Source organism: Crocuta crocuta, unplaced genomic scaffold, assembly GCF_008692635.1.
Source record: "Crocuta crocuta isolate KB4526 unplaced genomic scaffold, BGI_CrCroc_1.0 scaffold322, whole genome shotgun sequence".
Classification (NCBI taxonomy): Eukaryota; Metazoa; Chordata; class Mammalia; order Carnivora; family Hyaenidae; genus Crocuta; species Crocuta crocuta.
The window spans coordinates 4,367,929-4,380,789 of record NW_027532592.1 but is presented as its reverse complement, the minus strand read 5'-3'; the positions used below and the strand labels follow the sequence as shown (position 1 = coordinate 4,380,789).

Sequence of the window (12,861 nt, the reverse complement as noted above, 5' to 3'; positions counted from 1 at the left end):
ACGTGTACGGGTTTCCATCGGGTGGACATGCAGGAGTGTGCTGCTGGGATATAGGCTCTTCATGTGTCCCTCTCTCGGTTTCCATACGACAAAGTCAGATTTCTATGACCGCTGAATCCACATGTCAAGTCCCCATGTGGAGGGGCCGTGTGCCAAACAGCAGTCCATGTGCAACGGCCTTGTGAGACTGGAGAATTCATGTTCATTGAACATGCCTCGTGCGCCAGGCACTGGCTGGGTGAGGAGACCAGACGGGCGGGAAGCTCAGCAGCAGAGCCAGGGTGGGCATCAGACGACTGAAGGCTTGAGTACGTATGTATGTATGTGTGTATGTATGTATCAGAGAAAGAGATAGAGACAGCGTGAGGAGAGGAGGGTCAGAGAGAGAGGGAGTCACAGAATCCGAAGACAGGCTCAAAGGCTAGCTGTCAGCACAGAGCCCGACGTGGGGCTCGAACCCACGAACCATGGGATCATGACCTGAGCCAAAGTCGGACCGAAGGAGCCACCCAGTCACCTCAAGGCTTGAGTATTTAATTGCATGTTTCTGTCTGACCTTTTACAAAAATAAGCTGAAAGTAAAAGGGAAAACATTGATACTAGTGATTGGCACGGGTCTCACAGATACTGAGCAATGGAACCATGGATGGCGTCTGAGTGATGAGGGCACCATCTTCTACTAGATCTGTGGCTTCTCAGCTTTGGAATGTGAATAGGACAATTTCCAAGTAAGAGTTTCATCCAGACACTGTGTCCAAATGTGTTTAGTCCTCGAGTTCAGGCAGCAGAGTCTGGACAGAGAGACACCTGTCACACGGATGCATGAGTCAAAAACTCACTGGGTGACAAGGTAGCTAATTAGGTAGTTAGGTAACTCTGAGCTTTTGGAAATAAGATCCTCCTGTGGACATGACTTAGACCTGTTTATGGCAATAAACTGCGAACGAAAGGGAGCACCCACCTGCTCCCCAGGGACACTGGCCCAAGGTCTGTTCTCTGCTCACGTGGCTCCTTCCTCTCCTGTATTTCTGTCCCAGCTTCAGGGCTCAACTGAGACCTCACTTTCTCGGAAGAACTTCCCCGGCCCCGTTGTGACCCCACCCCTCCTCTAACCGTCTCAGAGGTCTGCTCATGCTGGTTTGCAATTGCCTCTTCCTGGTCTGAACACTGTTAATTAGGACATTATTAGTCTGGCTGCTTTAACAGAGACCAAAATATAAATGGCTTAAGACAGACAAAGGTCCGGTCCATCAGTCTGAGAAAACTGCTCACAGATGCCCAGAGACCTTGGCTTCTTACATCCTGCAGCTCTGCGGCCCGCCAGAATGTTACCAGGTACTTGGTAGAAGCTGTTTGTGATCACAGAGCACAGCCCCATGAAGGGAAAGGTGGCATTAAGAAGTCAAGCAGGATCTTCTTTCCGACACCAGTTGCGGTCTTTGGGGACGATCCCAGAGACTCTGCTTACGGGCTCAGATGCAAGGTTTCCACATAGGCTGCCCCAGCTGACAGCTATGCAGGCCAGGTCAGGTCACTGTTCTCGGCCCACCTTGTCACCAGAGGAAGAAGGGTGAACAGACCGTGTGGGACTATTGCTGTTCGTGCCACACACCCCAGCCTGGGTGAGGCGTTCTGAGGTCACCAGCACCAAGTGTTCATGGAGACCATGGAGTGTCTCCACATGTAAAGAGCAGGATAGAATTCCGGATGTTTCTGAACAAAGGACTGGGTCTTTTTCACAAGAGGAATAAGAGCTGGGCAGGTGTAACTAGAGCATCAAGTGTTCTGTATTCGTAGGCAACTGTGAACGAGCTCTTGACCTCACTTCCATCTAATGAAATGGAGGTGCCATCTAACCCCCCACCCTCACTGTGAGCTGGGGCCAAGAACTCATGACCGTGTGTAGCCTGTACATCGTGCTTACATGACACCACCTTTCCTTCCTTCTGGAGAAGCGCTGGCAACATCCACTGTGACTCTAGAGGGTTAGTCTTCCACCTGCTAAGCGTCTGCTGTCCACCAGCTATCAGTGAGGTTCAAGGACACTCGGCCTGTCCGGTCATTCACACTTTGTATTTTGTTCAGCCTGAGCTCAACTACCACAAGGAGGAGTGTTCAGACCTAACATTCAAGTGTCAGGAAAATCGTTGCCTTTTCTCATGTCCAGCACACATGATTTGCCAGGTGGCCTTTTTCCTTCCATGTGGCTGCAAGAACGGTCAAATCTACTACTCAAATTTAGGGCCTGAGACCTCCTGTTCTTGAATTAATTGCCTGTCATCCCTCATTATCTCTAGCACACGATGCTGCTCTGCTGCTCCTGTGTCCTCCCCCTGGGGTCTCAGAGCCTCGTCCTCTCCGCACCCCTCCCTGAGCCACGGCACCTGCGGGAGGGGTCATGTTAGAGGTTGCTGTGCTCCCGTGAGCTCCTGAATAAAAAGGAGGCTGTTTTATCTGCCAGGTTTGCTTTTATCTATTCATATTTTCTCCAGTTCATCATCAATTCCATCTTAAAAGTAGCAGAAACACTTCTGGAGCGGGAGGAGGAGTGGAGACTCTGGGAGAGGCTACAGCCACGGACCCCACTGTGAGCAGCACGGTAAACGAGTAGCAGCAGAACACAGCACAAACCAAGGCTTTCAGGATGCAGCTGTGACCTGTGGAAGCCTTGCAGGGGTCGTGTGAGGAGGACGACAAAAGGACACAGCTGAGTCTGAGGATGATGGGGACACTTACGTGGTTTCCAGCACCTTCCACAGGAGGGTACAGCCGGGGCAGCTGGAGACCTGGAAGGGGCCCGAGGCCACCGGGCAGCAGGTCTCACGGCTGCTTTCTTGATTGATAGGTGGTTGTGGGGGTGTCCTGGCGGCAGGTAACAAAGTATTTGGGGGTAAAGCAGCTTCAGGTTGGCAACGTACTTCAGATGCTTATGGGATAAAAGCTCTTTTTACTGTGATTGCAACTTTTCCACAGCAGTCAAGAATGATTCAAAATAAACATTTTATTTAAAAAAGTTATCAGTGATTTTATTTCAACAGTTAAACATGTTTTACATAAAGAGAGGGGAGGGTGTTCCCACGCACGGGTGGCAGATGGGAAGCATCTTCAGCTTGGAACGGGCCGCGTCACTCTGAGAAGAACACACGTACACAGTGTCAGGTCGGAAGTGGGGTCACCGGCTGAGGGACCTCTGCAGGGCTTCGTACATTACCTGGTCCTGAGAACAGGAGACAAGACACAGAGCCGGTGAGTGTAAGGTGGGCTGAACTGCATCCCCAAAACACGTACGTGGATGTCCCAGCCCCCCAGAGCCTCACAGTGTGACTGTGACTGGAGACAAGGTCTTTAGGGAGGCGATCACATTAAAGCGAAGCCTCTAGGATGGGCTCTAAGGCAGCATGACCAGTGTCTCTGGAAGGAGACAGATGAAGACCAGACAGGCGCAGGGACACCGTGTGAGGACTACAGCCTCTGGACCGAGGAAGGAGCACCCACTTGGCATGGAGCCCACCCCACGTGCACTCCCTTCCACGGGGAGCGCCTATGACTGACTCCCATCATTGACTGAAGTTCGCCCTAAAAGTCAGGTGATAAGCTGCTTACAGCTCCATCCATGCAGCGAAGAAAGCAGGATTCTAAAGTGTCCCAAGCCTGGATAGGAATGGGGACAGAAGCACCTGCAGGGAAGTGCCAGGGCGGCTCCAGAGGGGGAGGCTGCTCTCAGGGGGACCTCACAAGGCCTTGCCTGGGCCACACGCACATCTGAGGTCTGGGGAAGCAGCTCGACTTCTGCTTGTTTAGGCCCAAGCAGCATGTGCTTGTGTTTTTAGCCCTCGAAGATGTTTTTAAAATCCAGTGTCGTTATTCTCTTGAATGTGTGAAGTGTTCGCAAGGTTCAAGGGCAGAATACACAGTCAGAAGTGAACAAAGACCCCTCTCATCAACGCTGTGTCACAAATACTAACACTATGTCTCCTTCATGTTTAACAGGAGTGGTGGCAGAGCACACAGGACCCCTGCTCTTTCTGATGGCATGTTTAGAAGATACTAGAAGACACTCCTCCTCTCTTCAGAGTTTATCGCTCAGAGCCTCACAGCAGAGTCATCGTCGCATCCACTGCTTCACTGTGTGTTTCCAGGGGAAGTTCCCAGAGCCACCGGGCCTGCTGTAGTGGGAATGCTGGTTGAGTCCTAGGAAAGGGCTGTGGTCCTCACATCCTCACATCCCAGCCAACAAGCATGATCAGGTTTTGAGATCTTTGCCAACTGCCAGGCAAATAGTAGTGTCTTAGTTGCTTTTCTTTTATGATCAGTAAGGTGAGAATTTTTCTGTTTAACAAGCTCATGTGCTCTTCTGTGAAGGGTCTGTTCCCATTCTTCATCCAGCGCCTATTTTCTAGCATTTTCTGTGTTGGTCTTTTCCTCAATTTCTGGTCGTTCTGATTCACCTTTGTGATATAAACTGCAAATATTTCTCATATTTGGCCATTTGTCCTTTGACAAGTTTTTCAGCATAGAAATTTTTATCCTTCTGTATCAGATTCTGAGTCTTTCATTTATGTTGCCTGGTATGTTGATGAAAGGAAACAAGGCACGCCCCACTTGAGCTTCCAGGTAAATCTTCCAGTCTCTTCCTACCTTCACGGTTTTAGATTTTACATTTTAAGCTCTTCCAACCCCCTGCCTGCAGTGTGATGTGTGAGTCTGACTTGAACTTCTGGAGACAGCTTCCCAGCTGCCCTGACATCAAACACCATGTTTCCATCACTGGTGTGGGGACACTATTATGTACTGTTTATTATGATCAATTCATGTACCACTATCATAATGTTTTAATTATTGAGGTTTGTGTTGTTTTAGGCCCCACCCCGAGCTTGTCTGTTCTGCAGTCTCCCTAGCTATTCCAGTTTGCTTGGTTTTCCACATGCACTTTCAATTACTCCAGTTTGGTCCCCAAAACAAGCAAAAATTAAAATAAAAGACCAAAGACTAGGGCCATTTAAATGACTCTGAACAGTAACAAATGACCTTAGCACTGACATGTTTGCTGGCCTGCCTGGGGAACTTTTGCCAAAGGGACATGGACGTCCCTAGCTCCTGGAAGGTACGAGAACAGGGCTGTTGACACGTGCATAGAAATGCAGCCTCACTCACAGAAGCAGCCACGACAGGCTCTTCTGCACCTATGACGTATGAGGTTTCTGACCCTTTACAAGTGAGTTTATGACCATTATCTTTTATTCTGAGGACACTCTGGAGTCAGCTAAAGGTGGAATGGATGTTCTCTCAATGCCATGACTCTGACACAGAACCTTGACACAGAGGGCAGGGCAGATTTTCCACTCAAGAAGGAAACCCATTTCCTGGACTGCACTCAATGTTTACCCCGATTTGGGGGAAAAAAAAGTCTATGTACTTATTTCACTCATTTTTTCAAGTACCTCTCAAAACAGTTTCAAAGGTAAACATAAAGTAGGTATTAGTGAAATGCTAAATTAACTCTGAAATAGGATAAAGGGTTCCTGTATACCAATATCACTGCTAAATCATAACAGAAAAGACATTTTAAGCATGCTTTGCTTCTAACCAGGTTAAAACAATTCCTTTTCTGTAGTAAAATAACTTTTTAAAATTCTAAAACATTATTTATTGTAGAAATATTTAAAAATATAGATCAGCAAAAAAACATCCTTCATTTTCAGAAGTAACTATTACTTCTATTTTTGGTCTTCCAGAACTTTTAAATTACTATTTTTTCAGTATTTAATTCTTTTGAATAGGTAATACAGTCACGTGGTTCAAAGTTCAAACAGGTCAACTTTTGCACCCCAGCCCTCTGGCCAGTCTCTCCCCCAAGCAGCTGTCACTGCTCTCATGAGGGCCAGTTAATCTCCCAAACAAAGAGGGTGCTGCCTTCACCTTGATGTCCTGTCTTATTTTTAAAAGATCAAACAAATTAAAAATCAGCTCAGTCATCTGCTTTATTTATTACTTATTCAAAATTCATACTATGCCTACTTCCAAAAGAGAAGCTGTAGCTTCTTATTCACTAAATTTTTCAGAAATCAAATATTTAAAGCTTTATGATCACCAAAAATATTAAACAGAATGAGTACTGAGTCTCACCAGCACATACATGTAGCCTTCCATGGGATGTTCCTAAGAGGATAAAAAAATTTTATAATGTCTGGAATGATAGATTCAGAAATGTTTTTAATAAAATCCGTCACACTGCCTTTGTCACGTGGCTGAGACCTTTTAAGCAAAGGCTACACGCAAAGCACCTGCTGACATAGACGGACTGAGTGACCAGGTTGGTCCACGTTCTATGCACAGGAGCCCTGTCTTTTGTGATTTCTGTATCTGCGAACCCAGCATGGGGCCTGGCACACGTGCACACCTTCGCGATAAAGGTTGAGATCTGGATCTCAGGCAAGCCCTTACAACACGGCTGGTTGTGAGGACTCTGACTTGAAATGTTTTCCTCTCAAGTGTCAATGGAGTGGGAATAATCAGGGAAATGAGTGAACCATATACTCCTGAGTGTGAAGAAGAGAATTAAAGAGCCATGGCCACTGGGTGTGAAAGACACGACTTTGATGAGCTAATAAAGAGTTTCATGGTGCGGCTTTCACAGAGGAAAGAAAAAGGAAAAAAAAAATCAGACCATATGTTTGAGTGAGGTTTACTTTCTGACAGTGGAATAGCACCAGAGTAAGCAGAGTAAAAAGACTATAATCTGAGATAATAAATATCTGGGGAAATAACCTCAAGGCCTCAACATTTATCAATGGCCAACTGAGCCCAGGTCTCAGGTTTCAGTGAGCAGTGAAACCAGCACAATGGTTATGCTGCCCGTGAAGCGACGACGTGAAGTGACGCACCCAGGAGGCAGCACTCTGAATTCTGAGACGCAGCTGGCGGCTGGCCGTCTTAATTGTCGGGCATCTGTCCTAACAGGTTGACAGCCTAATAGGTCCTCTCAGGACCAAACAGCACACAGTAGCTGCGGCAGGGATCTCTGGCCCCATCGGAGTTGGAGGGAGCGAGGACAGGCAGGGATGGAGAGAAAAAAGGTCCGCTCATGGCCACCATCTCTCACCCTCAACCCATTACTGAGGGTTTCCTGGGTCGGGTGACACATTTGCATTTGGTCTCTGAACTATGCCCGCCAATGAAGTGCAGGACACCAAATCCACCTGACCACTGTCCAACTCCAAATGAAGAATCAAGTGGCGCCAGGGAGGAGAGTGCTCCAAGGTTAGCAGGCAGGTATACCTGGTGTCAGAACGTGCTGGGTATTTCAGGACTAGAAGGACTGGCCCTGCAAATCTGGGGACAGGACATGCACACCTTTCTTAGATGTCTCCTGACCATTTATTCAGCGTTAATCTGCCTCGAAGCAATTGCCACTTCTGTAAGTATGTCTTTAGGCTAAAATGTGATTGAGTGCTCCTTTCATGTTTAACAAAATCTAGTGATTCTTTTTTAGCGTGAAAAGACGACTCAAAATCCCAACCTGGCCACTAACAAGTCAATTAACTTGAGTACCAGAATCCTATCTACAGATTTTCATTCTAGGGCTTGAAGTGATGACCTTTATAAAAACTCTGGGGGACCCACAACCCAGCCTGGCTAGAGTATCTAATCTCCTAACTGGCCACACTGGTTGGTTCTGGCATGGGGTCCTAACCCGGGCTGGGCTGACCACAGGCTTCCCTGACACCATCCCACCAGAGTCGCCAGGAAACTCTCTTACTGGGGGGCATCTGGGCCTGCAGGCAACCAGCTTCCCCCAGGAAACCCTCCAACCGTGCTCTCATGACTCTTGTTTTGTGGATGAGTTCCATTTCCCCCACTTATCTTAGCTGGATTTGGTTTTCGTCATTTACAACTAAAAGAGCCCTAATATTAAAAGCAGAAAGGTGGCTTATAAATGAGCCACTCAGTTTCACATTCAGAAAAGCAACACAACAAATGCTAGATCTTTCTTTTGGTTTGATTTTATTTCCTTTCGGTTTGGCTTTTGAAATGGATTCTATTTGACCCCAACCATGCCTCTAATGTCAATGGAACTGTCCTTAACCAGAAGGCAGAGGTTCTTTGCCACCGCTCAGAACTGAGAAAGACCAGGTAAAAAGGAGGAACAGAGACCCCCTAATAAACAAAACAAACAATTCACCAGAAAAAGTATTATGCAAAGGTGGTAAAGCAAAGACTTAATCCTTAATTAAGTGCAAGGATGGAAACCTAGCGAAATCTAGGAATCAGGTCAAGCAATTTTCGAGCTTTATGTGACACATTTGTAGCTATTTGTAATAAAATCACTTGAGCAACAAACAGGGAAACTTCGCAATTATAGCAGAAATTTAATCTACAAAATTCACCTTCTTGGAGCCAACAAAAAGTAAGAGTCACAAATGAGCTAGTCAAGATCAATATATATAAACCAACTGAACTTCTTTTTTTTTTTTTTTTTTAATTTTTTTTTTTTATTTCTAGGAGAGAGAGACAGAGAGAGAGAGACAGCGTGAGCAGGGGAGGGTCAGAGAGAGAGGGAGACACAGACTCTGAAATAGGCTCCAGGCTCTGAGCTGGCAGTCAGCACAGAGGCCGATGCGGGGCTCGAACCCACGAACTGCGCGCGAGATCATGACCCAAGCGAAAGTCAGACGCTTAACCGACTAAGCCACCCAGGCGCCCCAAACCAACTGAACTTCTATATGTTAGCAACAATTAGAAAACAAAATAAAAAAGATTTACAAACAATATAAAAAAGTATAAATTATTTGGGAATGAAGTTGATGAAAGATGTGTAAGATATTTACACTGAAAACTCATAACATGATTGAGTAAATCAGGTGGATCTAATAAGGGAAATGAATTTAAAAAATGAATAAATTGAGAAATTAAATGAATCTAAATAAAAAGACAGATGTACTAAATTTATGAATTTTTAAACTCTGCTCTCACAGCTGATCTATAGATTCAGCCACATTCAAAACCCCAGCTAGCTTCTTTTGTAGGAATTGATTTACCTGATTATAAACTTTATGTGGAAATGCAAAGGGCCTAAAATAAAACAATTTGGGGGGGCGGAAAAAGGGATAGATTTGGAGAACTTACACTATCTGATTCCAAGACACATAATAAATAATCCAGACTGTGGTAAGAAAGACATAGCACCATAAAGACAGATGTAACGCCAATGGAGCAGTACAGAAACAGATTCACACATTTATCATCAGTTTTCATTTTTTTTTAATGTTTTTTATTTATTTCTGAGAGAGAGAGATAGTGTGAACAGGGGAGGGTCAGAGAGAGAGGGAGATACAGAATCTGAAACAGGCTCCAGGCTCTGTGCTGGCTGTCAGCACAGAGCCCGACGTGGGGCTTGAACTCACGAACTGTGAGATCATGACCTGAGCCGAAGTTGGACGCTTAACCGACTGAGCCACCCAGGCACCCCCATCAATCAGTTTGCAAACAGACAGTGCAGTAATTCAATACCAAAGTCTTTTCCATAGTCGGGTCAGAGTCAGTAAGGCAGCTGTGTGGACAAACATAACCATGGCCCCTAAGTCACATCAAACTAAAACAGTAATTTGAAATGGATCACAGGCCTAAATGTAAAGGCTAAAACTATTAAGCATCTAGGAAAAAAAAAAGGAGAGAATCTCTGCAAACTTGAAATAGCCCAGATTTCTTATGACAGAACACATAAAGCATAAACAGAGGAGATATGTCAGCCTTCATCTAAATTAAAAGCTCCTGCATCCGACTTTGGCTCAGATCATGATCTTTGGCTCAGGTTCATGAGTTCGAGCCCTGCAATTGGGCTCTGTGCTAACAGCTCAGGGAGGCTGGAGCCTGCTTCAGATTCAGGGTCTCCCTCTATCTCTGCCCCTCCCCTGCTTGTGCTCTCTGTCTCTCAAAAATAAATATTCAAAATAATAAAAAATAAAAATAAAAAATTAAAGATAGCTTTATAATTTTTGTTACCTTCTTACAAGGGAAAATCCATCAAGAAAGAGAAGAATGGAACAGCTATTCAAAAGGAGGTGGCTTGGGCACCTGGGTGGCTCAGTAGGGTGAGCATCTGACTCTTGGTTTCAGCTTAGGTCAAAACTCACAATTTGTGGGTTTGAGCCCTGCGTTGGGTTCTGTGCTGACAGCTTAGAGCCTAGAGGCTGCTTCGGATTCTGTGTCTCCCTGTCTCTGCGCCCCACCCCCCCAACACTGGCTTTTTGTGTATGTTTCTCTCTCAAAAAATGAATAAGCATTAAAAAAAAGTTATATAAATAAATTAAAAGCTTCTGCTCTTCAGAAAGTTTCCTCTGTATGCACATCTGATAAAAGCCTTCGATCAAGAATAAGCTAATAATTGGTACACATTTATAAGGAGAGAAAGAACTCAAGTTTTTAGGGGCAAATCCCAAGGACAAGAAACAAGAAAACCAAGTGACCAGCAAGCATGTGAAAATATGCTCACCTTCCTGGTTGTTTGGGAAATACCCACTTAAACCACACGGGACACTTGGGTGGCTAACATCCCTTGGACAGTTGACATTAAAGGACTGAGACACTCTGGTGTTTGTGAGACCGTGGAGAAGCAGAAGGCCTCACCAAGCATGGGTGGAACAGCCTGTGTCTGAGACCCAGCCAGTCCTGTCTGGGTGTTCACTCACGAGAAGTGGAAACACATGCTCATGCAAATTAAAGCATGTTCTCTCACTCTCCCTTGCTCTATCTCACATACTTTCAAAGAACCTTTATTCATAAAAGCCAGTCGTGGAAACGGTCTAGTGTCCACAGGAGAAAGGACAAGATGCTGCGGTATATTTACTCTGGAAAACCGCTCAGGAAGGACCAAACTCCCAAATGCACAACATGATGAACCTCAGAGACATTATGCTGAGACACTAGACGCACTGAGTGTGTGCGGCATGGCCCCACTTGTTTCAGGTCCTTAGATGGAAGAAGTCAGGGCAGGAAGATGGGTCAGGCCCAGGGTCGCCCGGAACACTGGCCTTCGCAGACTCACCAGGACCTCCTGCGGGAACAGAAGGTCCCGTCCGCGAACTGCGGCGCCGGCCACAGCTGTCGCACGTGGCAGGACTGTGTTGTGCTCCACTGCACGTCAATAAGGTTTCCACTGAAAACAGGGAGGCTATAAAGAGCAGCAAATGTGGGGCCAAGTCCACATCTAACTCCTGGGAAGGCCCCAGACTCCAGGTGCAGGCGAGAAATCACTTCAACTGCAACAATTTTTGTAATGACTGAATCTTCGGGAGCTTACGTCACTAGTCTCTTGGTGATCAGAAGGAAGAGCCCCAGTACTATGAACTGTAAAACTGTCCCTGGTATTAGTCGAGAAGACCGTGTTTTACGGGAAGATGCTCAGGGGAAGGAGCACATGTCCCTGTGGTGGACAGAAACCCCTGGGAGGGGAAGGCAGACCATGGTTTCTCCACAGACGGGGGAGGACTCAGTCCCGGTGCAGCAGCCTCTCACTTGACTCCAGGTGAAAGGCAGTCAGTCACATGCCTCAAAGATACCACCAGCCCAAACCAATGAACTGGTTACTGTAGTTAAAAGTGGTAAGGCGAGGGGTGTCCGGTGGGCTAAGTCACTAGAATGTGCGTCTCGAGGTTGTGAGTTTGGGTTCCAAGATGGGTGCAGCCATCACTCAACAATTAGATCTTTAAAGGTGGCCACTGAGAACAAACCTGGAGGTTCCGGGACAGGGCAGCCTATCTCCCATAACCACCTGGACTTTTGACTCTCCATTTCCGATCAGTAATTACAGTGGGAAATACTAGGCCTGGGGTAAAAAAATGGCTAATGATTTAAAGGAAATTTGAGTCCTGCAATTAGGTCTCGTGACTAAGGCATGTGACACTCCTAGGACACAGAAGACATGAAAGAGAATGAAATCAATGACAAGAGAATTCAAGCCAGAGGCTTCCTAGGGTTGGACACGCCCCGCAATGCTGTCACCACTGCCACCCAAGTTATTACAGATGGGGCCCCTCCGCACCGTAAGAGGCACACACACAAAATCTGATGTTTTATGTAAAGTGATGTCAGCTATTTCCTTTAGCCTTTCTCCAACCTTCCGCGGGGACATTCCCACCGGGTGAGTCTGGCTCCAGGCAGATAAAAGGCTGCCTGCAAGGGTAGAGAAGCTCTGATAACTGGTGAACCAGACGGATTAGAAATCCCAAGAGGGTGGAGAGGGGTCATTCCCTTCTGGCTTCAGTCTTCCAAGAAATATGCAAAGCTATAATCTCTCAAGAATGTTCTCACAAAGGCAATTATTTTCTTTGTTTTCATGAGCTACCAGTCACGATTCCAGTCTCTTTTCTGTACACATTTTAGAAGAATTTCTTACCTTTTTTGATATAGATGAGCTTACTTTCTAAGAGAATTTCTTACCTTTTTTGATATAGATGATTTTACTTTCTTGAAAGCTTCTTCGAAGTGCTTCTGACTGACCTGGAGCTCACCTGTGGGGCAGACGCACAGTGTATTCACTTCCCAGTAGTCAAGGGGAGGTGGGATCACATGATCACATGCTTCTACTCTTTTTCAGAACAATTCAAGCCTGATACAATCTGCTCATCACATTTTTGGGACACTTTTTCATCTTCATTTAATTTACACACACCTGACCATATTTAATTTTACACAAGTGTGTGAATTCTTGATTAGTGTCTATTTTAGTGTAATCTTTTCCCCTTTAGCAATCAAAACAGTTTATTTTGGGACAACTTATATAAAAAAGTACTTTGTTCATCTTTAATTAAGAAAGATATTCTTACCCTTTAAAAAAACCCAAAACAGTCCATGTTTCTACTA

General features: G+C 45.8%; 1 protein-coding gene across 3 annotated transcripts in view; it reads right to left on the bottom strand.

Annotated features, from left to right (window-relative positions):
* Positions 1–3,005: 3,005 nt before the first annotated feature.
* NVL (nuclear VCP like) overlaps positions 3,006–12,861 on the bottom strand; it is an 84,711-nt gene continuing 74,855 nt past the window's right edge. For all 3 annotated transcript variants that reach the window (XM_077779860.1, XM_077779862.1, XM_077779861.1), the window contains 2 exons: positions 12,439–12,509; positions 3,006–3,217 (listed from right to left, as the gene is read on the bottom strand). In XM_077779860.1, coding sequence (XP_077635986.1) covers positions 3,173–3,217; positions 12,439–12,509 — 116 coding nt within the window. In that variant the 3' untranslated portion in view covers positions 3,006–3,172. The remainder of the gene's footprint in view (positions 3,218–12,438; positions 12,510–12,861) is intronic.